The sequence below is a fragment of the Rhinopithecus roxellana genome, chromosome 15, assembly GCF_007565055.1.
Source record: "Rhinopithecus roxellana isolate Shanxi Qingling chromosome 15, ASM756505v1, whole genome shotgun sequence".
Classification (NCBI taxonomy): Eukaryota; Metazoa; Chordata; class Mammalia; order Primates; family Cercopithecidae; genus Rhinopithecus; species Rhinopithecus roxellana.
The window spans coordinates 87,855,083-87,882,010 of NC_044563.1; the positions used below are offsets into that span (position 1 = coordinate 87,855,083).

The 26,928-nt window shown below is 53.2% G+C and overlaps 2 protein-coding genes across 2 annotated transcripts in view; one reads left to right on the forward strand and one right to left on the reverse strand.

Annotated features, from left to right (window-relative positions):
* Positions 1–4,412: 4,412 nt before the first annotated feature.
* Positions 4,413–25,661, forward strand: TUB (TUB bipartite transcription factor). Its single transcript, XM_010373168.2, has 12 exons — positions 4,413–4,708; positions 12,745–12,796; positions 13,204–13,366; positions 17,133–17,276; positions 18,443–18,610; positions 19,627–19,745; positions 20,215–20,412; positions 20,703–20,815; positions 21,746–21,863; positions 23,484–23,582; positions 23,808–23,979; positions 24,463–25,661. Exons 1-12 carry the CDS (start codon positions 4,671–4,673, stop codon positions 24,594–24,596), a joined length of 1,518 nt encoding a protein of 505 aa, XP_010371470.1. The 5' UTR covers positions 4,413–4,670; the 3' UTR covers positions 24,597–25,661.
* RIC3 (RIC3 acetylcholine receptor chaperone) overlaps positions 16,061–26,928 on the reverse strand; it is a 69,506-nt gene continuing 58,638 nt past the window's right edge. The window contains exon 10 of the transcript XR_004053594.1: positions 16,061–17,246. The gene's annotated coding sequence lies outside the window, so the exon portion shown is untranslated. The remainder of the gene's footprint in view (positions 17,247–26,928) is intronic.

Here is a 26,928-nt window from a genome sequence, read left to right on the forward strand (position 1 = left end):
TCTTTCTAAAGGTTACATCTGGGCAGATTATTCTTGACTTAAAACCCTCTAGTGGTCCCCCATTGGGAACCACATCCTTAGAATAGAGTCTATAGGATTTTTCCAAACTAAAGGATAATTGTAAACACCCTAGCTTGATGTTCAGGATGACATATGATCTGGCCCTGCCTTAACTTTCTAGGCCCATTTCCTGCCACACTGAACCATTCACCTATTGGTTGAATGCTGCCATGCTGGTTTGCACCTTGGTTTTCGAGTGCATTGGGCATGTACTCTCATGTCTCCATATCTTTGCTCATGTCATCCTCTCTGTCTGTAAGGCCCTTTGGTAAAAGACTCTAGCACAGTGTCCGGTCAATTGTAGAATCTCAGTAACTGTTAAGTTTCCCCCTTCCTTTGTTATCAGCTTATCAAAATCCTATTCATCTTTCAGGGCCCAGCACAACCATCATCCTTTTCTACTCTTGGGAAGGCTTATCCTAACCTGACCTCCCCTCTTCTAGGGACTTCCATTGACTGCCTCTTTTCTGTGTCCCCTCACCCTCAGCACGTTGTATACCTGTGTTGTAACACCAACACCTTAATGTGGGGTACAGTTATTATTTCTTCCTATCTCCCTTGCCAGACCGAAAGCTCCCTGAGAGCAGCCATGCACCTGACCCCCACTAAGGCCACTGCAGCCCTGCATCAGCCTTCGAGGGGCTAGTTGATGTTTGATTGATTTGAATTGGCTTCCTCAGACTGCAAGGTCATAATGCAAAGCCACCAGGCAGGACTCAATCTGAATGGATATAATTTATCATTCATATCCCTTTGCTTCCAAAATTGGCTAGAGATGGCCCACATTCAATAAAAACGTCACATTAAGTATAGCACATATAAGACTCCACATAGGTGGCTAAGTGCCAAAATGCTAACCCTCTTCCCTGGGTGAGCTGATCCTGCTGAGGTGGGGCGGGCAGGGGAGGGGGGTGGTGGCCCTGGGGTCCTCAAGCTAAGGTGGCAGATGCGAGGGTCTCTGTTGGGCCACTTCACTCCCCATGCATTCCTTCACTCCCCCTCACAAACATTTCATCACCATATTTGAAAATGCCTAAAATGCAAACAGGATGATTTAAATTCATAGCAAATATCTTACCCTTGCAGGATTTGGGCAGGTGGTGAGGGAGGCACGTTGGGATTGCTGTGTGGTGGTGTTTCAGTCGAGATAACCTTGCTCCTGGGGCTAAATTTGAAAAGTTTATGCCCTTCTTCAAGGGTCACTGTTATAGTGCAGTTGTAAAAACATAACTTTACCTGTGGCCTAGTATAATATTCATTATGTGACTTTCTGGAGTAGCTTTTGGATAGAAGGCAAGTGCATAAACTTAAAATGTCAACCACGGAAGCCATTTGAGTGGGAAAACCCATCATGCATTCTGAGTTGAATGTTAACACTCATGCACTCCATAGAACTCGAAGAAGCACACACATCATTCCCTTGCACACGTACCATCCAAAAAATGTTCTTGTGCAGTCCTGTTCAGTCTGCAGAGCCATCTCTCACACACATACACACACTTCTGCATACACTGAAACAGTCCTACTGCCCCCAACTTCCCATGCACACACACTCATGCATACACTGGCACACAATCCCACTGGCTTTCACACAACCTATGTGCATACACACATGCATACACATACACATTCATATGCATACACTGGCACTCAGTCCCACTGGCTCCCCCATATCCCCTGCACACACATGCAAATGCACACACATACACACTCACACATACTGTGTGCACTGGCACTCAGCTCCCTCACATGTACACACACTCACACTCATGCATACACTGGCGCTCAGTCCCACAGTTCCCCCACATCCCATGTATATATGTAACTTCTGCAGAAAGAGACTTGGAAAGCCATCTTATTTCTGCACCTCACTCTGCCTCCAGATTTTGTTCCCTTAGGACAGAGCCTAAACTGTCTATTTAATAGATTCAATTACTCCAGGCTCCTGAGACCTTCCAACTTAATTCTGATTGCTTTAAGGTGTCAGGTAATTTGGGAATAAAGGGAGGAAAACAGCTTCAAATTTTTGAAGGGAAAGTCTTTTAGACTCTAGTTGTCTCTGACATGGTAGCTACTAATTGCAACTCAGGAAGAGGTGGCCTGGAGGGCGGGGCCTCCAGGGGTCAAAGCTTCTGATCTCGAGGCAAGGTTCTGTCCTGAAGAACAGAGGCCTCTGGGCAATGCTTTGCTGCTCCGTTGCGGTCTCCAGGGTAGGGACCAATCTCTGCTGCCCTTCCTGGGAGGCCAACAAAGTCTAGGCCAAGCATCCCAGCAGGCAACAAAACAACCCTGCTTTCTGCATTCTGCACCCCACTCCCAGGTGTTTTATTTTGTCTGCTCTCTGTCCCCAGTGACAGTGATAGCTCTTGGAAGTTGATAAATAATCAAAGGTCAGACAGCATCAATGTTGTGCCAGACAGAGATGGGTCTGACTTGTCCTGAGCTCCAGAAGCCTGGAGAGAGAGGCTGTGTGTGTGTGTGTGTGTGTGTGCATGCATGTGTGTAGGTGTGTGTGTGCATGTGTGTAGGGGTATGTGTGTGTGTACACTGCATGAACTGTGATAGGCCGAAAGGAGATTGAAGGTAAGTGCTGTAGACCCAGACCTTTTGTGTGTGAATGCTAGCTTCATCATTGACCAGCTGTGTGACTTTGGGCAAGATCCTTGCCTTCTCTGTGACTCAGTTCCTTTGCTGTAAAATGGGTATGATAATGGTGCCTACCTTCTAGGGTGGCTATGAGGATTAAACGAATTATAATATGTATGTAGCACCTAACACAGCTCCTGACGCCCAGCAAATCCAAATGTAGTGGTTACTGTGTTTTATAATTTTTTTTTTTTTTTGAGACGGAGCCTCGCTCTGTCGCCCAAGCTGGAGTGCAGTGGTGCGATCTTGGCTCACTGCAAGCTCTGCCTTCTGGGTTCACGCCATTCTCTTGCCTCAGCCTCCCGAGTAGCTGGGACTACAGGTGCCCGCCACCACGCCCGGCTAATTTTTTGTAGTTTTAGTAGAGACAGGGTTTCACCGGTGGTCTAGATCTCCTGACTTCGTGATCCGCCCGCCTCGACCTCCCAAAGTGCTGGGATTACAGGCGTGAGCCACTGCGCCGGGCCGTTTTTTATAGTTATTTTGGGCAAGAGAAGGCAAGGCTGAAGGGCTGGGAGAGTCCTGGGGTGGGGGTCTGGCTGTGGCCCCAGGGCAGCAGGATGAGCCCCTTCCTCAGCCCAGTTGGTTTTTCTCACATTCTCTGCGGGGCAGTCCTGACCGCCTGTTTATCATCAGAAGATCCCCGCACAACACTCTTATGGCTTGGATGGTGGGGCAGAATCCAGGATGCACATGAGGACGCCCACGGGGCGTATGGGGGCTGTGCCCCTCCGCAGACCTCTCCCTGATCACCTGCTCCACACGCAGGCCCTGGTGACCCCTCAACCTGCTGCTCCTTGCTTCTGCTCGCCCTGCTGTGGGTCCTCTACCTTCTCAGTGTGCCATGCGTTGCATTCAAGCTGGTCCCAGTCACAGCCAGGACCTCCTCAGCGCGCGCAGAGACTTTCAGATGATCTTTGTAGAGGTTTTTGCCTCCGGTTAACTGCGCCCCCTAGGAAGGGCTTTGGAGGACACCGATCACAGAACAGTTTCAGCTCCACCACTTCCTAGCTTTAAGGCCTTGGGCATCTCAGCATTCCTATTCTCTGGGTTATAGGGATAAGATATTTGTCTCTCAAGGCTACTGTGGAGATTACATATTAGAAATTTGCAAGGGCTGGGAATGCAATAGACAGTAAATGCCCCCCTTCCCTTGACGCTATAGCTTAGATGGGAGGGAGCCGCTGCTGAGGAAACATCTCCTTAACCCAAAGACAGAGGGTTACCCAGGCGCGGGTGTGGAACTCGGAGGTGGGGGTGGGGGAAGGCCAACCTCCACGCTTCGGCCCGGAGGGTCCCCCGCCTCTTCCTGCACTACTGGATTCCTCCTCCATCCGCGCCCCGGGCCGGGTCCCTGTCCCCACCAAATCCGCGCATTGGTTTCCCATCCCATAGCGGAGATAGGTAGGGCAGGTACATAGGGAGGTGTTCCAATGATCCCCGTTTCACAGAAGACGAAACTGAGGCTGGGAGGCCTGGGGACTGGCTGCAGCCCCGCCGTTAGCCGAAGGTGGGCGCTGGCGCGGTCACGTGCACGGTGCGTGGATCGCGGCGATTTCGCGGGAGGAGGCAAGGCCGCTCCGCAGGCGCTGAGCCGGCCGGGGGGTGGGGTCTCCGAGGGCGGGGCGGGGCGAGGGATAAGGGGCGGGCGGGCGGTCGGTCGCTGCCACGCAGTGCTCCCGCCTTGGCGCCAGAGGGGCGCGGGACGGTGCGGTCGGCCTCCCCGCCTCCACGCGCGCGCACGCCCCGCGCACTCCCGCCGCTTCGCCGCCGCGCCGCGCAGGCAGCAGCTCGTAGAGCCAGCAGCCCGGGCCCTGGCGTGCAGCGGGGTCCTCGGCGGGGCCCAGCGCCCCGGCCCGGGAGGATGAGGCCCGGGGCGGCCCGGGAGCTGAGCAGGGTCCCCGCGCCAGCCCCACCGGGCCCCGGCCTCCAGAGCCGCAGCCACCGCCCCGCCCCCGAGAGACATGACTTCCAAGCCGCATTCCGACTGGATTCCCTACAGGTACGCGGGCGCCGGGCTGCGCCCACCACCCCCGACTTGGGACGTAAGCTGGCCCGGGATACGCAGCCGGGGCGCAGGGCACCGCTGCCCTCCCCACCTATCCCAGCACTGGGGCGCGGGTTGGAGTCGCTGGGCTTTCCTCCCTCAACTTTGAGGGCCCCTGCGGACTGATCCCGCCTGCCCCGCTCCACCCGCTTATCTTCCAGGGTTGCTGGAAGGGGCCTGTGTGGGCCTTGCTGGGTCAGGCAGCACCATGTGGGCGCCTGGGGAGGGAGCCCACACTGCTCTGAGCCCACTCCTAGGCCCAGCACCCCAGTCACACGCCTGTGTTGGGTGCGCGCACACACTTACACATCTGCACGCATGCACCCACAGGACGTCCGAGCTTTAGGCCAAAGACGCTCCTGCTGGTCGGTTCGCATTCTCAAAGCATGGATCCGTGAAGACAGTTATTCTGAACCAAGAGCACACCAGTGGTCATATGGACATGCACCCGTATATTCTACACACAAGAATTCTTGGGCTCACAAAGACACATGCCTGCATATCTGTGCGTGTCCACCTGCTGTATCTGGAGAATAACTGACACCTGCTTCTCACAAGTGCTACTCAGTCCCTTTCAGACACTGAATAATCTACTTGCTAGCAGGTCTATACCTAGACACACACCAGCTCACAGTACATGGAACTGCCCTCACATGCACAAAAGCACTCAAGAATCCAGGCACACGCAGGGAAGTCCATCACCCTTTGCTGCCAGGCACTGTGGTCTATCTCAAGGATGACTGGACTTTCCCACTTGCGTGGGAAGGGGGCGGGAAGGTGGTTTCTGGGGGCCCCTCAAAGGTGCAGGCCTTTCCCTGTCCACTCTACTCCATTCTCTCTATTACCAGGGAAAGGAGCTCATCGCCATGGTAGGGCCAGATTCTTGGCCACCCATTGGCTCCTTGGTTGCCATGGGCTACGGGGCTGTCTCTAGGCCTCCTAGCGGGACGTGTGTAAAAAGGGTGCTGGACTGCTAAGGCCTACTGTGTTATTGCTGACCCAGGTGCACGTGCTAGCGGACGGCAGGATCAGATCCTCAGGACCCGCCTTGTAACACAGCCTGCTCTCTGTTAGAGCCTCATACCAGTCACTGACAGAAAATAGTTCTGACAGGACTCTTCTCTGAGTCTGTCCAGACAGCGTCCCAAATAGAAACTAGCTGAAACCGCCCAAGGCTTGTTAAAAGCAGATCCTTCTGAAAACAGGCACGTAGCCTGGGAACTCAGGGTTTCTCTTGAGAATTGTTACCTCTAATCTCAGCTCCTGTGGGGGTTTCAGGGGTTTCCAGGTTATTTTATGTCTCTCCCCACCACCACCAGCAACACACACACGTGCCCACATGCAAGTCACCCATAGGATCTCCTGCAGACACATGTAGTCACACTTCAGTCTCACACGGATCAGGGAGCTGTTTCCATCATGGAACCAGGGACTGGGGCTGGGCTAACTCAGGAGAGCTGCTGCCCCCGACAGACTTCCATGCTGGGGCACAGGTAGTTTCTGGAGGACCCTGGCCTTTCTTGGCACATATGGGCTGAGGACCTTCTAGAAGACAGTGCAACCCCACAGAGTGTCATCAGCCTTTTCTAGCCACGCGGCAGAGGTGCCTGGGCAGGGCCTGTGGGCTGAGTGGACTCCGGACCTGTGTGTGGGGGTCCACATGGCAGGGTGGTGGCCATGGACTGAGGAGGGTGGGAGGGGCAACACTTGTGACTGTGGAGATGATGGCATGTTTAGGATCTGGCAAACTGGAGGTGGGCCAGGCCAAGACATGGTTCTAGGAAGCTTCTCCCAGGGAGCCAGGGACTAAAGCAACTTGTAGAGAGTGTGCAGGGGTCTTAGAGAAAATCTGCCTCAAACGGAATGGCTTAAGCCTATTCCTGGGAAAGGTGGCCCAGGAAGGTAGAATTGTCTCTAGGAAATGACTCTGTTCTAGCAAGTGCCTAGGGCCCTGGCATCCTTCAAGGAGTGATTTGGCACTTGCCCCAGCCCAGGTCCAACTACTGTCTCCCCTCCACCCCCATACCTCCAATTCCTTTCCTGGGCTGCAGACTCAGCCCTGAAGCATAGAATTCTGCCTCCCTGGAAGCCTGGCCCCAAGGAGCATCTCGACACCCTTATAGCCCTGCGCTGCTTACTTTCCCCATGCCTGTCACCCCGCCTCCTCGTTCTATTGTAGAGAGGGGGGGTGTGTAGCTGGAGGCAGGCTATGTCAACAGTTGCCAGGATCCCCCCTGCCCTGCTGGGGTCTTTCTGGGCACACACTGAGCGTGGGAAAGCACTGGACTTGGGGTGTAGACTTCCGAAATGAGAGACTTGGGCTGAGAGGAGATTCAAATTGCTTCTTGCATTAACTGGGCTGCTGATTGCAGTCAAAGCCACATGCTGTCTGATCACAGAGAAAACTGGGGCAGAAGACAGACAAAGCATTTAACTTGCAGATGGGAGTGGGGGCAGGGGGTGGCACGCACGTGATTTGACTGATGTGAGGTTTCCCTAATGTCACAGCATGTCAGAACTGGTATGTGGCATTTGCTTTTGGGAGAGAGGTGTTGGCTGTCTTCTTGCTAGTTCTGCTGGTGAGGGTTTTACTCCCTCTCTAATGGTTACACCTTGCATTCCCTGGGCCCAGCTTATTTTCTTTAGAGAAATGATAGTTGGTGATAATCTTCTTATGGGTAATTTTGGCTCAGTGTATAATGATCATGGATTAATCTCACATTCTGACTTCAAAGGGAGCCATTGAGTTTATAAAGTTTAACAATTGGAATTTTTTTCTTTTGTTTCTTTCTGTTAGTACTAATAGTTTCTAATTCTGCCAGTTTCTCTTTACCTGTGTTCTTGAGGAATGTTAAATGCCCTTAGTACATTGACAGCCTTTGATAAGTTGGAAGTGGAGCAGCGAGAGTCAGGAAGGACTAAGGCCCACGGCATATTGGAGGACCATGCTGGGTGCGATTGGGGTGGCCCTGTCCTCGGTGCCCTTGTCTTCATGGTCCTGAGGCCATTGCCTGGTGTTTCTCTCACTTGGTCATGAACTAATTGAGAGCAGGGAACTTATCAGGTTCCTGGTCGTGTCCCCAGCACAGACAAGACGTACACTTCTTTGAATTAAAGTGGCATCCCCGGATAGCCTCTAGGGCTTCCTTGGCTTTCCCAGCCCCACACCTGGGTTCGAAGCACACCTGAGGGATACAGTACTCTCGCACCACCATGGGGCCTCCTGTAGCACTGCTTGAAAAGCACACTGTAGGTCACAGAAAGAGAATCTCAGGCTGGAAGAGCCCTTACAGGTCATCTAGTTCTCAGTGTGGATGCTCCCTATGACATTCCTGCCACACGGCCTCCGATCAGATGGCTGTGACTTTTAAGTTTTTCCTTAGGTTGAACCTAAGCAAGTCTCTGGGTTTCCCCTCCTCCTGGCCCTTGTTAGGATCGTCCCACCACTTCCTCACTTTGTTTTCTAGGGAGTAATGGGACTCCTGACTCCTTCAGTTCTGCTGCTAGGTTCGGCCTCCGAGGTGCCCTGGGCACTTGGACCCACCACTTCACTTCTGGCAACAGTCTTATAACAACTCCCTGATTTTCTTGTTCTTTAGAGATCACCAGCTGTGGCTCATGGTCGCATTTGCATGGCTGAGCATTAGAATCATCCATGGCACTTGCTTTTACAAAGAGAGAGAGGAGTGGGTTGATTCTGGGGGATGTTGCCCAGTAGTTCTGAATGACCGAGTCAGGGCTTAGTCCCTCCAGCCGTTTGAATGCACCTGGTAAATTTGGGAACTGCTGGCTGGAATAGAGATGGTGCATCTTGGGAGGCTGGAACTCCTGTGAGCAGTGTGGTCCTCTCCCTTCTGGAGCCACGCTGGTTCCCACTGTGTCCCAGTAAGTTGCCAGGCAACAGAAGCCACAGATCTGGACTTTCCGAGGGTCCGGCATTGGGCACAGGGTTGCAGCCAGCTGCCCTGGCGGCCTTTCCTCTCCTGACAGCCCACATCTCTGATTTCCTGGGTCCAGCAGGGGTAGCTTCCACTGTGACTGAGGGGAACGAATGAGGGCAGGAAGAGGGGAGGGTGAAGTGAACGTGGGAAGTGTGTCCAGAGGGTTGGGTCTGTCCCTAGATTCCCTGACCCTTGGGCCTCTGGTTAGCGCTGGTGGAGTAGCTGGAGCGTGTAAGGTAGAGTCTACGAAGAGAGGGAGGGAAACAGGCTAGAGGATGTTGGCCGTGTGTGCTTTTCCAGGGCACCGAATTGTCCTTGTGGCCCTGCCCCCTGTTGTCAATCGTGGTTGACTACTCCGATATCTGTGGGGTGCCTTGGGGGAAGTGAGTGGATGTAGAGGGGCGGGCTCCCTCGGAGGTGAAGCTGCCGTCTTGTTGGTGCTGGCCAGAGCGGATGGATTTGTGGACGCTGAAGCCTAGGTTTCTCTGACCCTACTGAGCCAGTGGCTTTTCTGAGCCTCCCTGTTCAGGCCCCCAGCAGGAGCCGCCTGTGATGGAGGAGCCTCCAGGGTCAGCTGAAAGACCTATCCATCAGCGCCCTGTCTCCTGTCTGAGTCTCCTGGCGGGGCTGCAGCTGGCAGCCTGGGCTTGGCAGTTATTCCATAATTGGAGCTGAAATCATTAAAAAGCCATTACTGTCTCCTTGTGTGGTTATGGTTTAGTGCAGCTAGAACAGTGCCCATCAGAAACAGGCAGGCTGGGGAAGTGTCAGTGAGAAAGGAAGATGCCTTAGGAATGGTGCTGGGGTGGAGATGAGGAGGAAGGGCCATCTGGGTGGGGGTGGAGAAGGGAACTGGGCCTGCTGAGGAAGCTAGGGGAGCTTTTGGTTCTGCTCTTCCTGGAGACAGCCATCATGGTTGCCCTTGGTCTCCACAACAGCTGCTATTGGCTGGGGATTCTTTGTTATTCACCAGGGGGAGTTGCTGCGCACTTGTCCACTTGTCGTTAGCTAGGAACACCCACCTGGTACAAGCTCGTCACTGCTAGGTAATCGTGGTCCACTTCGTCCCCTTGCAGCTCTTCTAGAAACACTGCTTTACCAGGAGTCATGCCCACTGTCAGAGCCTCCCCATTTTAGTAAATTTAGTGTAGACCCTCCTAGCTGGGTCTTGCTCAGCCAGGCACAAGTGGCTTCTCCCCAGTGGCCACCTCCCAGCTGTGCATGCTCCTTTCCTTCTGTGTGCTTGCAAATGCCTGCCGGTGGGTGAGGTGGTAGGCGGCTCTCTAGGTACTTTGGGGATATCTGTTTCTGGAACCTCTTTTCAGAAGCCTAACGCTTGTGTTCATCCATCTTTCTCTGAAGGCCAGTGGTTAAGTCCTTTCTACCTGTAATCTTACCTAGTAATCAGTGTTACCGAAGCCTGTGGCTCTTTATCATTCTCCCCCATCAGGAAATGGAGGTAGAGGCAGAGGAGGAGAAAGGAATGTTTTCATGGAAAGCAGCCTCCTGCCTCCGGCATAACTGTGCATGGTCCATGGCAGTAGGACAGGGGCCTATGGTAGGGAAACGTGCCCCATGCATGGATGAGAGCATTAGAAGACGCTGGGCAGTGAGGCCACTATGGCTGCAAATACCTTTTGTCAGTTGAGCAGCTGCTGTGACCCAGCATTTCCGAAGGTGGCATTGCTGATGTGAGTCTCACCTCTCAGCTGGATGTCCCCTTTTCTAAATGACTCTAGATGTGAGCGTCAGCACCATGGAAGGCATCTTCTTTGTCTTGCTCAGCCAAGCCCAGGGCTGGGGATGGCCCAGGTGACTGCCCCGTCCCTGCCCTCTGAAAGTGTGAGTGGCTTGCGACTACCTAGAAAGCTGTGGAATGGCCCCTCTTGCTGGCACAAAGGGAAGCCAGCACTGTCTTGTGGAGGTTGCACAGGGGCCAGGCCACTGGCTCATGACAGTGGGGTTTATAGCTGCCCTGTGCCCAGGCACAGAGCTTGGCAAATGGAGCACAGTTAGATTCCAGATCCTGTTGCTTCTGTCAGCCAGGGGCCATTGTACAGAGCTTAGACTGCATTTTTCATGTGTGTGCTGAAAGTTGTGATGCATATGCACTGCACGTGTGGCTGACCATGGGGGACACTGGTGTTCGGGTCTGACCCTTTCAAGTCCATCTGTGGGCAAATGCTTTGACTTTGCTTATTCAGTCAGGCTGTTGGCTTGAGCTGTAGAGACAGGGGAGAGTTGTAGCCTCTCAGGGCCCTGAGGCATTTTGTGCTCTGGTCCTGAACCCTTTCTTCAGAAGTCTTCACTGCAGTCCTCCAGCCTGGGTGCATGCCTTCCGCGATGGGATGCCCACCCTTTCAGCCAGCAGGAATATTTAGAGACCTGGTTGCATCCTGTGGTCCTGGCAGTGCCTTCAGGGAGCCCCAAATGCAGCTGTGCCCTCTTAGGCAGATGGGCTGTTTCAGGAAGACCGAGGCCTAGAAGTATGGCTCTTGAGCAGTGTTTTCTCCTGTGCTCTGGCAGCTGAGGGTTTGGTGAATGAGGCTGTTCTGCACAGCCCCAGATCACAGTTGGGGCTCCTCAGGCATGCAGAGCAGCCCGTGGGTACCAGGAAAGGCCTTCCCAGCTGTCAAGTAGGCAGGACAGCTTCTAGTTAAAAACATGCATAGTCCTCATAGATGGTGGTCAAGGTGGTGGGTGGTGGGCAGCCTGTGATATGGGGACTTCCTTCTGCCCTCTGACTGGCTCCCTTGGAGATGTAAGTAGTTTAAGGCTCATGTAGGTCAATGAATGTTCCAGCTAGAAAGGGCTAGCCATCAGGAGGAGGTGAAAGTGACTTCACTTTGTCCTCAGGGTGATGTGACCTCATGTTTCCCCCTTACACACACATTGCACTCACCTTCACACAAGCACACCCACTTCTTCACAGGTGTCTGCATGCATGTGTGCACATACACGAGATATTCACACACTTCCTTATGGCCTCGCACAAACCTAATGCACTCGGGCATGCCCGTGCAGGTACCCGCACACAGTATGGTTCTGGGGCAGCTTCAGAATAACTGGACCGTGGCCGCCTGGGGCTTCCCAGAGCTCAGATCCTCAGGCTCCAACCTCACCCCATGCAGCTGTCCACACCTTGGCCTTTGTAGCATTTGGGCCTAGGTCTCATGCATGTGTCTCTGGCCAGCCAAAAGCCAAGTGGTTTGAGTTACCAGCTCCCTACTTGTGCCCTGACTTCCTCAGAGGCACAGCCAGTCTGGGTGAGATGAGGGTCCCTGTCCCAAGACTTGTGGTGCTCAAGGATTTGATGTCCCCCGGGCTGTCTGTGCCATGTCTACAGCCTGGGAAGGACCTGGTGGCTGGTTGCTGGGCTGTACGTTGATGTGTTGTGTCCACCCTGCAGACAACTCTGTGTGGCCCAAGCCCTGTACACTGAGGGACTGGTTGGTCTCTTAGCTTCATTCTCTCAAATGAGGAGGACCCTTTTTAAGTGGGGAAGGGGAGCAGACAAAGTCAGCACTCTATTCTGCCCACTTGGAAAGCTAGGAGTTTGCTTTGAATGGATGGGGAAAGGGTCTGTCCCAGAGGACTGCAGCCTCCTCTAGAATGGTGGAAAGGAGGGGAAAGGCTGGGGCTGGTGAGATCCCAGTAGGCAGCTGGAGGGAGCAGCCCCCTGGGTTTGTCTGAAGCCTGGCCTTGGACCTGGCTTGTTGCTGGAATGCCTCTGGATAGTTTTCCTGGATCTCAGTCAGGCTTGGCCCTGCTCAGGGATCTGAGGGGAGGGTCTCATCCAGTACTTACTGGGGTGTGCTTGGGGAAACAGGGGTTCTAGCAGGATTCCAAAGTGGCAGCTCAAGCCCTTTTGGTTCAAGCTGGTTTCAAGATGGCAGGCTCTACCCTTCCTCCTTCTACCATGTGGGCTCACTGAGCCCCAGAAGCCATGATGGGATGGGTTTAAAGAGCCCAGATATGCTGGGGTTGGGCTTTGGGATATATCCTGGCACCTCATGGGCAAGCCCTGAAAACCCCTCTTTCCCTCTGCAGTGTCTTAGATGATGAGGGCAGAAACCTGAGGCAGCAGAAGCTTGATCGGCAGGTGAGTAGGCCTGGGGCTGGGTGGAAGGGAAGAGTCTGGGCTGGGATCTCCGAGGGCAGAGGGGCAGGGCTGTCCATCTTCCCTGGATGATCCCGTCTGACTGGGGAATGGGATTCCCATGTGGAAGAAGAGAGGTGCACTCTCTCCCAGCTCAGCACTAACCCTGCGCGGCACATGGGCTTCTACCCCTCAGGCAGCTGGGTGACTGCAGTTGGAGAGCTGCCTGTGCTGTGATCCTGTCAAGGCAGCCACCTGGGCCCTGTTTTGCCTCCTTTTCCTGGACCCCAAGTCTTGGGGTTCCAAGGACATGGGGCCTTGGCCCAAAGTGGGCTGTGGACCCGCTGAGAACTGGGAGCCCTTCCTTCCTGGTGGAGGCAGTGGGTCAGCCAAGCTCTCTGCCTCCATAGCGGGCCCTGCTGGAGCAGAAGCAGAAGAAGAAGCGCCAGGAGCCCCTGATGGTGCAGGCCAATGCAGATGGGCGGCCCCGGAGCCGGCGGGCCCGGCAGTCGGAGGAGCAAGCCCCCCTGGTAGAGTCCTACCTCAGCAGCAGTGGCAGCACCAGCTACCAAGGTATACCTTGCCTGCCGCCCCACATCCTGTCACTGCTTCGGGGAGCCCCTCACTTCCTGCCCACCGTGTGGGGCTGGACCTGATGGGGGATGCCCAGGCTGTGTGTGGCTTCTAGCCCAGGCAGACAACTGAGTAGGGAGGGCAGAGGGAAGGTGGACCTGTAGCTTTGGGCGCCTGCATATGCTCCAGCTGTCACCTCCTGAATCAGGCGCTGAGGCCAGAAGGCTAAACCTTTAATGAAGCCAGGAGTTCAGAAGTCCAAGTTTTGATCTGGAGCATTTCAGTGAGTGCAGGAGGCAGCTTCTAAGAGTAGATGACCTGCTCCACCAGTATTCTGCATCCTGAGAGGAATGCATCTCACTGTCCTGCCCCATACCAACCAGTGTCTCAACACAAACACCTGTTTCCTTCCCTCTCTGCACCGTGTCTGCCTGGCTTCTGACTTGCAGATCCCTGTCTCTGGCTCACAACTCCTTAAGAGCTGTAGTGACCTGGAGCCTCCAGCTCCCATCCTTAAATGTTCCAGGTCTCGGCAGAGCCCAGATGGGAGAAATTCTCTGCAGCTCATCCTGGAGAGAGAATGGCTTCAGCACATCTCTGCTCTCAGGACCCTCCTTCCTGCTTGGGTTAGGTTAAGAGTAGGCTAGGCCAGACGGAGGGTTGGGCTCTCTGAGCTTGAACGGAGGACTCAGACTCAGTCTCCACTGCCCCCTGCTGGTGCTACTAATCCAGGCTGCTACTTCACCAAATAGTAATTCTAAGAAGGTTGCAGGCATCTGGCTTTTTGGGTTAGGAAGAACCTTAGCAGTCGTGGTGCTCCCCTCCTTCAGTGGCTTCTTTATGACCTGGAGCCTCCAGATACATGGAACTACTGGTAGTTGCCTCACCTCAGGGCTTTTTCATCTAACTGCTGGCCCCATACCCTGCCTCGCAGTGTTCCAGGTTCTTCTCTGGGTTCCACTGACCCATAGCTCCCTGAGCCCTTTGCACACTGGAGGGCAGCAGTTGAGTCTCATTTGCCTGGTGCCCATTTTGTGGCTGGGCACATCATACAGGCTCGGTCCCCTCTGTGCACGTGTATCCTCCGAGGAATCCCACTCTGTTTCTTCTAATAAAGGCTGGCTGTGCATCTGCCGGTGGCTAAGTACAGCGCTAGAGGCTTTACCTGCATTATCTCATTTCATCCTCACAGGAACGCATTATCCCCACATAATCAGTAAGGACGTGAGCTCGGAGGGGCTCAGTGACCTGCTCATAGTACTCTGCTAGTGAGCAGCAGGGCTAGACTTTGAACCCAGACCTAACAGACGCCAAATGGTCTCTCCTCCATATTCTGTTGCCTCCCTGATGGAAAGCTCCTTCATGCTAATTCCCGTGTGTGTGTCAGTTCAGCACCCTGACCATACCTGGTATGTCTGTACTCTACTTGAGAGGCCTTCAGAAAAGGGAAACAAGGACCTCAGCCCAGCTGTCTCAGAGGCAGCCCCAGCTGGTCCTCACAGAGCTGGCCCCAGCCCCACCCTTTGCTGGCAGCCACCTCCTCCACTTCCTTTGTGAGTGCCATCCCAAGAGTGGTAGTGGTACCCTGCCAGGAAGGCGGCCACTGTTCTGGGTCATATGGCGCGTGGCCTGTGGCTGTGTGGCATCACAGCCCCAGCTCTGCCAAGCCTGGCAGCTGGGTGAGTGAGGCTGCATATAGAATGGGGGCCTGCACCCAGGATTGTGGGCCCTGCCAATTTGTGCCAGAGGCCAACATCATGAGAGGTCATTGATGTGCAGTCATTTTGGCAGGTATTTCTTGGCAGCTGTGTTCCAGATGATGCCAGGTCATCAGAAAGACTGTGGTACAAGTAGCACCTCTGGCATAAGTGCAGGACTGAACTCAAAAGACAGTTTCTGCGCCAGGTGGCTCACGCCTGTAATCCCAACACTTTGGGAGGCCAAGGCAGGAGGATCACTTGAGGGCAGAAGTTCAGGACCAGCCTGGGTAACATAGTGAGACCCCATCTTTAAAAAAAAATTAGCAGGGTGTGGTGGCATGCGCCTGTATTCCCAGCTACATAGGAGGATCACTTGAGCCCAGGAGTTCGAGACTGCAGTAAGCTATGATCGTGCCACTGCAATCCAGCAAGAAAAAAAAGAGAAAAAGATAGTTTCTGGTTGTGCCACTACCAGTTACCTGCTCACTTGTGACTGGGACAAGCCATTTACCCTCTCTGGATTTGTTTCCTCCCTTATAAAATGGGGAGAGTTCTCTGTCTTAGGGCTTTGGTACTCGAAGGAGCCATGGTGTGTTCCAAGGTCCAAAATCAGCTGATTGCTATTCCCTGCTGACATGCCAGACGGCTGGGCCTCCACCTTTTTCACAGAGGACATATGAACATGTGACATTTGACTTCTGGGAGGTGCCTACTGCTTCTCTGGGGGCCCAGTCTTTATCCAGGTCCAAATGGTGGACAAAGCTCTTGGGAGGCTGCTGCACATGTGGGTGGCCTACCCGGGAACTGGTGTTTCGAAGGCCACTCCCACCCACCTACAGCATTAGCTGCCTGCCTCTCTGCCCTCTGCTGACTACAGGCGTCAAATACAGGGGATCATTCCAAGAGGAAAAGGAAGGAGTTTGATATACATCAGAGCTCAGAGTTTATCCTGGTTTTTGACCTGCTAGGTATACTCATTCATGTTACACATTCATTCATTTCTTAAATATTTATTGAGGTTTGTGTCAGGCTCTGGATTAGAGGCTGTAGGTCCCGAGTGAGCACGTATGGGTGTGGTCCCTGCTTTCATGGACCTTACAGTCTAGGTGGAGAGACAATGTTAAACAGACCGTCACGGGTGTGCTTTGTGGAAGGAAGCCAAATTCTGTGAATAGATGACAACACCTGCGCTGACTAGGGAGATAGGCACAGCTTCCCTCGGGAGGTGACATCCAAGCTGAAATCTGCAGGATGAGTAGGAGCTGATCACTGAGGGTGGCGAGGGGGAAGGCAGTGCAGGCAGCAGGAGCAAGGGCCCTGTGGCAAAAGGGAGTGCAGTGCATGTGAGGCACCAGACCAGCCTGGTGTGGCTGCAACTCTTGGTGCCCCAGAGGTGGGGAGTATGTGTTTAGACCTAGGGGAAGAGAGAGAATGTTGGCCTTCATCTTAAGAGCAATCAGAAACCATTCAAGGATTTTGAGCAGATTGGGGTTCTGCAGTATGGAGAATTTGGAGGCCACCAGCTGGAACCCTTCTGAAACCTCACTGTTGGTGCTTGTAGCTTCTTGTATCCCAGAGTTGTTCTAAGCACTCCTATACCCCAGCCTCCCATGGGCTCATCCCTGCAGAGCTCCCTCATAGGCTCCCTGGAGTGCTTGCTCTGGTTGTGGTCTCTTCCAGAAGATGCAGCCTTTGTTCCTTCTTCACCATCTTCAGGGGCCATATCTTCTTGGACATTCTCCCTGCCTCTGTTCAGGCTCAGTACGGTTTGGTGGCCCAGAACTTTGAGTGCTTAGTTTGTTGGCTGATCACAGGTGTTGGTCTGGCTGTTGACTTGATCACACTGGGCTGGGGGTGCCACCTCCTTCCAGCTGGGCCTGCCCTGGAATCTTTGCCTAGTAGAGATGAGTGGGCCTGATTCTGTGGGCTGTGGAAGTGGTACAGGGGCCCTGGTGGGACTCAGGGTGTGGTTGAAAATGCTGTGCTGGGGACTGTGTTCAGGTGGGAGCTCTGGTCTCACCCAGTGCCTGTTTCTCTCTCTCGGTCTGGGGATGTTTCCTGAGCAGTTCAAGAGGCCGACTCACTCGCCAGTGTGCAGCTGGGAGCCACACGCCCAACAGCACCAGCTTCAGCCAAGAGAACCAAGGCAGCAGCCACAGCAGGGGGCCAGGGTGGCGCCGCTAGGAAGGAGAAGAAGGGAAAGCACAAAGGTCAGCTCGCATTCTCTACAGCCCTCCCCAGCAGGCTTGGACTCCACTGTAGGGCTGGGGGAGGTTTGTCCTCCTGACTTGGAGGGGAGGGATAGGATGAAGAGCCTCAGGGAAGACACAGACTGCCACTTGGGGCACCCCCCCAGGTGGCTCATAGGCCTCACCTAGCTTGGGAGGTACCCGGGCTGCCTCTGGGTATGGGCATGCCCACCACACTGCCAGGAAGTGAAGTCCTACTCAGCTGTGGCCCATCCTTGTGCAGCCCTTGCTGTCAGCTCTTCATATAACATGGACTTCCCTTGACTGTAGTCCAGGTTCCATCCTCTGGACCACAGACCAGCCTGTTCCTTCTGCTCCTCTTTCTCCAGAAAAGACCCCTAAAGATTAAGGACAGTGATGGTGGCACCTGCCCCAGGTCCTGTCTCTTGGCTACACACCCCATTTCCTCAACTTTTGTTCATGGACAGTGGTTTCCAGGCCACCGCATCTTGGTTGGACAGTGATGTGTCAGGGGCCATGGGCTTCTGGAGCTGACCGAGCACTCTGGGCATAGCTCAGCAGGCGGGCAGGGTGGTTGCCACCTGTATGGGTCAGGTCTTGCTTCTGTTACTGAAGCTCTGTGGTAAGAGGTAGGAAGGCTGACGTGGGATGGGAGATGCTCCACTTGGGAAGGCGAGTGTATGCCAATTGCAATCTTTTTCAAGGGGCCCATGCTTCTAATGATGTATGTGAGTTACTGCATGTGTGTATGTGTGTATATTTGTGAAAGAAAACAGCAGCATTGATCACTTGTAGCTGGCCGTGTCCATGAATGATTGCTGGCCTTGGCTGTGGTCTGGATCAATCCTTGTTCTCCATCTTGTTTTTTCCACTGTGCAGTTGGTTTTGTAGATGGCTGCCATCTGCTTTAAGGATGCGAGATATTGTAAACCAACCCTCAGCAATTAATTTGGGGGAAGAGCAGAAGAAATGAAGCCCACATGCCTTAGTAGCTTACCAGTTGTTAACAGATTGCCTCAATCATTAGTTTTATAAAAATCAGTCTTGCAAATAAAGTTTTGCAGAGGGTCTCCCCACTCTTCCCTCATCCCCTTCACGGACATCTGAGAATCCAGGCCCTCCTCTCCTCCTCCTGGATGTAACTCAGGAGTGTCCGTGGCCTGCAGGCACCAGCGGGCCAGCAACACTGGCAGAAGACAAGTCTGAGGCCCAAGACCCAGTGCAAATCCTGACTGTGGGCCAGTCAGACCACGCCCAGGACGCAGGGGAGACGGCAGCTGGTGGGGGCGAACGGCCCAGCGGGCAGGATCTCCGTGCCACGATGCAGAGGAAGGGTGAGCCCCATGGGGGCCCAGTGATACCCCCAAAACTTAGTCCCAGGTTCTCAGATGTACCTTTCTCCAGGAGCATGGCCTTCCTGTGTCCAAGTCCCTCCCTGGCCATGGTGGGTGGGGGTGGGGCACACTTTGGAGACATATGAGAACCTCTTAGGCAGGGCGCCTGATAACGCCCCAGTGGGGCCCAGATTTGGGGCAGATTTCATTTTCCTTTTGCTCCTTAGATAAAGCTCCTTTTGCAAGAAGTTTCCTATATGTCTGCTAAGCTAGTGGGAGCAGGGCCACGATACCAAGAGGCGGGGTAGATCCTCCCTGGAAACCTTCTGTTCAGTTTTCCCATCACAAGCCCTGCCTTAGGGAGCCCCTGGTGCAGGGTGGCAGAGGGAAGAAGTCTGGCAGCACCACACACATTGTGAGGAATCTAATCAAGGATGGCTTCCTGTACAAAGGACTTGGAGACAACTTGGGGATGGGGATGGCATTCCCGGGGAACGGCGGGCGGGAGGACAGCTAAGATAGAAGCTCAGGGCAAAGATGAGGGGTTAGTGGGTCCCCTCTACATTGGGCTGAGGAAGGAGCTGAGGCCTGTTCCCTGGCGGATTCCGTGGCCTATGCCAGCCAAGGCCTCTAATAGGCCTGAGGTCAGAAATGGAGGTTCTCAGTTCAAGGTGAGCTCAGTGCAGGCCTTGATACACAAGAGGCAGTGGCAGGGTGGCTGCTAGGAAGCGGGGTAATGTAGGGACTGAGCTGAAACTGGGTGGTGGGGACATATCCTGAGGATTGTGGCCAGCCCCGGCTCATGTGTGCACCTGAGAGAATGTCCTTGTATATCTGGACATGTGTGGGAATGTATGTGTGAATGTGAGTCTACACGTGTACATATGGCTGTGTAAGAGTATGTGCATAAGTGTGGGTATAGGTGAGTCAGTGTCTGAACATATGTGACCATGTGTATTTCAGGGGCAGGGTAGACTTCTCCTCATTCATCCCTTCTTATTCTCTCCTTGGCCCAGGCATCTCCAGCAGCATGAGCTTTGAAGAGGATGAGGAGGATGAGGAGAACAGCTCCAGCTCCTCCCAGCTAAATAGCAACACCCGCCCCAGCTCTGCAACTAGCAGGAAGTCCGTCAGGGTGAGTGAGTGAGTCTGCATCCACAGCAGTTTTTGAAGGACTGCTCACCAGAATTAGAGGTGGAGAACGTGTGAAGAGATGATGGGGAGCTAGCTTTCTTGGGGTTGGGGCTGGACTCATACACCTTTTAGGAGCTTCTCTGCTGGCCTCTTACATCCCTCCACCTTGCCTCCTAACCTCTTCAGCCAGGCCAGCAGGGTGATGTGTAGGGGTAGCTGCAGTTGGACAAGATGACCTCTGAGGACCTCCCATATCTCCCATCTCCACCTCTAGGAACTGTTGAGAAGAGGGCAGGACTGGGAAGATGGGAAGATAGCTCCTGACCCCAGGCCCAGGCTGGCCAGGCCCCCATCCCAGGATCCTTCCCTCTCTCCCACCACCATATTGGGAGGCAGATTTGGATCCCAGATCACCAACTTGGGCTGCTTAGGGTCCTTGGGACTCAGGCGCCTGTTCTCTGTCCCCATAGGAGGCAGCCTCAGCCCCTAGCCCAACAGCTCCAGAGCAACCAGTGGATGTCGAGGTCCAGGATCTTGAGGAGTTTGCACTGAGGCCAGCCCCCCAGGGTATCACCATCAAATGCCGCATCACTCGGGACAAGAAAGGGATGGACAGGGGCATGTACCCCACTTACTTTCTGCACATGGACCGTGAGGACGGGAAGAAGGTAAGGTTGGTCTGGGCATGTTATCATCTAGGCTTTTCAGCCCTTTGAAGTCCTAGGGGCTAAAATGTGACTGGAAATCTCATATCTACCACTGACCTCTCAGTTCCTCAAAGAAACTGCCTTCGTGTCTGGTCAGTGCATATCTTTGTGTTTTCCAGTGCATTTGTGTGTGTGCACATATGTGCGTTTGGGAGCTGAAGCAAGGGAGAGACAGTCTGTGTGAGTGGCTCTCATGACTGTGTGCAGACCAGAGGCTGAGTCTGGAATATGACCTCGTTCCACTCCCCAAGGTGTTCCTCCTGGCGGGAAGGAAGAGAAAGAAGAGTAAAACTTCCAATTACCTCATCTCTGTGGACCCAACAGACTTGTCTCGAGGAGGGGACAGCTACATCGGGAAACTGCGGTACTAGCATTCCCCCAGGAAGCAGGCGGGAGTGGGAGGGAAGGGCAGGGGCAGGCTCTCTGTAGAGGGCCTGAATCTCCCTGAAGGAGATCTAGGCCAGGGATGGATACTCTCCCAGGATCCTCTCTGATCATCACACCCAACTGGAGGCCTATGTCTATGCCAGCCTAGAGCCAGACTTGGAGATGGGCCTCACACACCCGACCCCAAGCTGTTCCCAGGAGGTGGGTGCAGGTCCACTGAGAGTGATGGATCCAACCCCAGGATGTCACTGATAATGCAGGCCACCATGGAAGAGCTGCCTTGGCTCCATAGTCAATGCCAAGGGACAGGGCTAAGAGTAAGCTCTTGAGGGAAGAGACACACAGCAGTCTTGGGGGTGGGGAGCAGTGGGGAAGGGGCAGGAAGACTCTGAGCCTAGGCCTCTAAGGGGGGGTGGTGGGGAGGTAGGGTTTGCTGAGGAACAGAGTACCAGATTTGGGGAGCATAAATGAACATGAGAGGTCAGGAGCTAAAGCTGGAGATGGGGCTGGACTGACACTTAGGCTGGCTGTGACGGGGAGATCTCATCCTCTCTCCATGGGTACTAAGTCTCTTCCACTGTCTTATCAGATGCCATTCTGTTTGCTCACCTCCCATGAGGAGAACTCCCATGTTCCCCCAGATAAATCTTCTGAAGAATCCTGATTTACCTCCCCGAATTGCTCTCACCGAACTGAAATGCACTTTGAGTCAACTCAGAGCAAGTCCAGGCCTTCTGCCCACGAAGTGTCTTCAAAGACGTGGATTCAGTGAGCAGTGTGCCTCCCTGGGCCTGCTGCTGGCCCAGTCCAGAATGTTTTGCAGGCTCCTCATAGAACAGACGATGAGCTGTTCCCTGCTCTGGGGCAGAGGGTGCATGACTGTATACCAATTGTGCCTTTATTTCAGGTCCAACTTGATGGGCACCAAGTTCACTGTTTATGACAATGGAGTCAACCCTCAGAAGGCCTCATCCTCCACTTTGGAAAGTGGAACCTTACGTCAGGAGCTGGCAGCTGTGTGCTATGTGAGTCCTAGGTTCGGGGGTCTCTGATTTCCAAGGTAGATATGAAACCCAAGACTTGTTGCCTGATCTAGGGCCTATCCCATCCATCTTAGTGGGCAGACAAGGCTGTGTGGAGAAGGGCTGTCCTCTGTGGAGTGATCCTGGCCTAGGACAGGGGCTGTCTCCTCCTGACTTCAGAGCTGACACCACAGCCGGCCATCTACTTGGGGAGCTCAGAAAACCAGGCCTGGCTCTCTGCAGTCCAGGCCAGGAGTCTCTTAGACAGAAGGAGATGGTAGGCCTGGGTTCTTGTCTGTGCATTTCCCAGATCATCACTCTGGCATGCCAGGTTCTACATGGATTACAGGGCTCTCTGTCATCTCACTGAATGTTCAACCTAAGAGGTAGATCCTATTTTCTTTATAGATGATGAAACTGAAGCTCAGCTGCAGCAACGTCACACAGCTCAAAAATGACCAAACTGGTATATAAATATAGAGGATTACTCTACCTCTTTGAACCTGTTTCTTCATTTTAAAAATGAGGGGTGGGTATCTCATCACCCTGGGCATGGGCACTTCTTGGAGGCCATCAGTAATCCACAGCTACTTTGTATGATCCTTTGGTGCCACCTGCTGACCAGTTTTGGGGAGGCAGCCTGAGTCTTCAAGTTCTTACTGAGCTCCAACTATGCATACTGTTTGAGGCACTAAGGATATAGTAATGAACAGACATAAATGTATACCTTTATGGGACTCGAAGCCCTAGTAGGGAAGACAAGCTATGAAACAGATCTATCAGTGAAGTAAGTATGTTCTTTAAAAACGCTAAGAAGAAAAAGTAGGGGAGGAGGGATAGGAAATCTCAAGGTATGTGTGAGATTTTCAGAATGGCAGGGAGGGCCTCACTGAGGTAGCTCTTGAGTAAAGACCAGAAGGAAGTGAAAAACAGCAGTGTACATGTCTAGGGGACACAGTGAGGGCAAAAGTCCTGAATGCCTGGTATGAAGAAGGAATGGAGTAGACACCAGGGAGTAAATGGTGAGGAGAGTACGGTCATGGGACCACGTGCAGGTAAAGTCACATCTCCAGCTTTTACTCAGAGTGAGCTGGGGAGCCACTGGAGGGTTTTGAGCAGAGGAGAAAGATCATTTAACTTAACGTGCCTGAGCACTGGCTGGTGTGTTGAGAACAGATGGTGGGAAAGGAGGAATAGGAGGGCCAAGAACAGAAACCAGGAGTCCAGGTAAAGGCTGTACAATGATCTTGGTGAGAGAAGCTAGTGGTAGAAAGTGGTGGAGTTCTGGGTATAATTGGAAGGTAGAGCTGATAGAAACTCCTGATGGATTAGAAGTAGGATGTGGAAGACAGGACTTTGAGTGTGACCAAGTAGTTTGCCGCAGTGAATGGAAGAATTGCATTGCCGTGAGCAGAAGCAAGGATGACGCATAAGAGGAGCTAGTTCTGGCAGAGTAGAGACCCAGGAGCTCAGTTCTGGCCATGTTAGGTTTAGAGAGATGCGTGTTAGACTTCGGAGTGGAGATGGTGGGAACTAGCTCTTCATTTTTATTCCCGTCCCCCCTACCTTCTCCAGTAGGTAAATAGATGCCTCAGGTGGCCAGTGTTGCATTCTTTTTCCCAGGAGACAAACGTCTTAGGCTTCAAGGGGCCTCGGAAGATGAGCGTGATTGTTCCAGGCATGAACATGGTTCATGAGAGAGTCTCTATCCGCCCCCGCAACGTGAGTCTCTACCCTTCACTCCCCTCTTTCCCCATCATCCTAGTCTCTGCATGAGCTTCTAAGGGCAGAACTCCAGCTGATGTGTATATGTGGAGGGGATACCATATGAGAAAGCCCTGTAGGTCTAGGGAAATCTAAGGACCCCCATTCCTGGGATAGATCCCTCTTTGGGGTGGTCATGGTGCCAAAGGCCTGGGCCTGGCTCAGGTGAGGCTGCCCTCCCAGGAGCATGAGACACTGCTAGCACGCTGGCAGAATAAGAACACGGAGAGTATCATCGAGCTGCAAAACAAGACACCTGTCTGGAATGATGACACACAGTCCTATGTACTCAACTTCCATGGGCGCGTCACACAGGCCTCTGTGAAGAACTTCCAGATCATCCATGGCAATGACCGTGAGTGTTTCTGTCCCTACTCATTATGGTCCGTAGGATACCCAAGGCCCTTAGCATAGGGTTCAGCCCACCTAGCACTGCCTACACTGGTTAGAGTTTAAGAATGTGAGCTATACAGCTTAGGTTAGATGTATGGAACTTTCTAACCCTAATGACTGGGAGGTCCTGGAAGAACCGTCTTTGCAGCCCTGGTCCTAGATTCTGTGTATTCAGCAGAGTCTCAGGCGTGGGAACACCCCTTAAAAGGACTTTTCCTCTTCTCTGTCCCCTGGTGTTCACATGCATCTTTCTTCTTTGCCATCTGCTACCTCTTTGCTGCCACTTCTCCCAACTGGCCTTTGTTTTACTTCCTTTGTGATTCCCCTGGCATCTCCGCTTCTCACTTTTTCTTCCCTCATGTGGTTTGGGTGTCCGTCTATCCTTCCCTGGCTCTACCATTCCTGCCCTGTCCTTTTCTCTGTCTGTGCCTGTGCTTGGCCCCAGCGGACTACATCGTGATGCAGTTTGGCCGGGTAGCAGAGGATGTGTTCACCATGGATTACAACTACCCGCTGTGTGCGCTGCAGGCCTTTGCCATTGCCCTGTCCAGCTTCGACAGCAAGCTGGCGTGTGAGTAGAGGCCTCTTCGTGCCCTTTGGGGTTGCCCAGCCTGGAGCGGAGCTTGCCTGCCTGCCTGTGGAGACAGCCCTGCCTACCCTCTGTATATAGGCCTTCTGCCAGATGAAGTTTTGGCCCTCAGTGGGCTCCCTGGCCCAGCCAGCCAGGAACTGACTCCTTTGCCTCTGCTGCTGAGGCAGGGGAGGAGTAGTGGAGAGCGGATGGGTGGGTGTGAAGGGATGAAAATAATTCTTTCCGTGCCCCGAGATCACACACTCCCACCCTTGGGGTAGTAGTGTGTCGTAGTCGTGCTTACCAAGCTGAATAACCTCTTCAGCTGGGAAGGCCAGAAGAGGCATTAGAGGGAGAGGAAGCACAATGCAGGGCTGCTGTGGCCCAGTCATCCGCTCAGGCAAGGAGTCAAATGGCATCGGGTACTTCAGCAGGTAGGGGCACAGTGAGTGTGTGTATGTATGAAGGCCACGTCAACTTTATGTAGCAAAGGGCTTGGTGGCCAAGCCTGGCCCTTAAACAACTGCAGAAAGCCCTTCAACTAAAGAAGGCCTCACCCAACCCTGAGAGAAGTTGGGAGGGTGGTGGGAACAAGTAAGTGGCAGGACCCTGTCAGGATTGCAGGTGCCTGGCTGGCTGTGGCTATGGGAATCAGCTGGTGGCTAGGGTTCTAGCGCATTTGATTTCTTCAGGTTTGCTGCGTCTCACAGAAGGCAGGTAGGAACCCAGCTGTCTTAGTGGAGGGGCCCTGCAGGACACAAGCTCAGCATGCAGAAGTGCATGAACGGGGTCCCTGGATCAGGGTTGTTCTGGGAGTTCTCTCAGCTGCCCCAGGAGCTCTCTGCTGAGCAGCCCAGCACAACCCCCAGGAAATACAGATGCGGTCCAGGTCACCAGCTGACTGCACACAGCTAGGCATGCCTGGGGATCCTGCTGCCAGAGAACCATTCTCAGGCCATGGCATGCTCCTTGAAGAATTCTCTTTCTCTCTCTCTTGACCCAACTCTCTGTCTCTCTCGACCCAACTAACTCTCTCGACCCAACTAACTCTCTCTCTCTCCTCTCTCTCTCTCTCTCTCTCTTCTCTCTCTCTTTCTCTCCTCTCTCTCTCTCTCTCCTCTCTCTCTCTCTCTCTCTCCCCCCCCTCCCTCTCCCCCCCCCCCCCAACTCTCTCACTGCTGTCAGGGAATATTTTAGAACCACAAGAGATCAGCGGTGGCAGGACCCTTAGGGATCTAGTACAACCTTGTTGCTTTAGGTGAATCACACTCAGAAAACGGGGCTTGCCCTAAGTCACCTAGCTGGTTAATAACAGCATTCAGAACTTCAAGTTCTCTTGATTTCTTTGTTCCTATTGTCCCCCAAGAAACTAGTATCTCTGGCCTCCTGGGGTCCATTCTGCATGCCCTCTCCACTTCCCCCGATTCCAGAGACTTAGAAACAACAGAGTTGATACATAAGATTGAAACCATTCCAGTAGGAAATCAGGCAGTTTGCTGTTGAAAGTTGTCTGGCTTTTTGCATGTGAGCAAAAAGCAGACACAGGACTGGCCTGTGTCTGGCCCCTCTGTGAGGGCTACTCAGCAGTAAGCAGGCCTTAGTAAGGCTGCCGCACACTTTTTGGTCTAGGTGAGAGTGCATAAAGGTTCTGGGGGTGAGCCTGATAACTCTGCTATTTCTCCTTGGATGGCACCATCCACCCGGCAGGCTTGGGAACTCTAAGCTCAAGCTCTTGCTCATTTGTCATTTACCCTGGTGGAAGCTTCTTGCCCAGATAGAGATCTGAAATCGGTGGGAAGCAAGCAGGGATTGTACCTTGCTTTAGAGTAGATATGTTTGGAAAAGCTAAGTAGAAATTTTTTAAAATAAAAGTTGTATTTTAAACATGTTAGGCTTTGTAGGTAAAGGACTTGTTTTGACTTAAGTAGAAGTAATATGTTCTCATTTCTTTGTAATCTAGATTTTCCTATTTTGAATGCTTAAAGCAAGGCATACCTGTTCTAGCAGGATCTGCCCACACCTCGGCCGTACATCTCTGTGAGAGGCCCCTCCAATGATTAGCTTTTGCAACATGGTCCAGTTTCTAGAGGGCACTAGAACTTTCTGTGCCAGGGCTGGCAAGTTATCATGGTGCCATCCTCCTTTCTATAGTTCCAGTTTAGCCCTTCTTTCCCTGCCTTTAAGGAGAAGAAATGTGGTGACATTTGAGATGATGGAAACTAGATCACCTCTAATGTCAGGTCAAGCTATTTCTCTGGATCTATGATTTTAAGATAAAACAGGCTGGTTCTGAGTTCTGGTAAGACAGAGACCCTGGTGGCAGTGGAAAAATCAGAAGCA

Bases quoted from the DNA above. Each gene is read 5' to 3' on its own strand.
- TUB (XM_010373168.2), top strand. From the start codon at position 4,671: ATGACTTCCAAGCCGCATTCCGACTGGATTCCCTACAG. The intron at 12,797-13,203 runs GTGAGTAGGCCT...CTGCCTCCATAG, and splicing joins AGCAGAAGCTTGATCGGCAG to CGGGCCCTGCTGGAGCAGAA. The intron at 19,746-20,214 runs GTGAGTGAGTGA...CTGTCCCCATAG, and splicing joins CTAGCAGGAAGTCCGTCAGG to GAGGCAGCCTCAGCCCCTAG.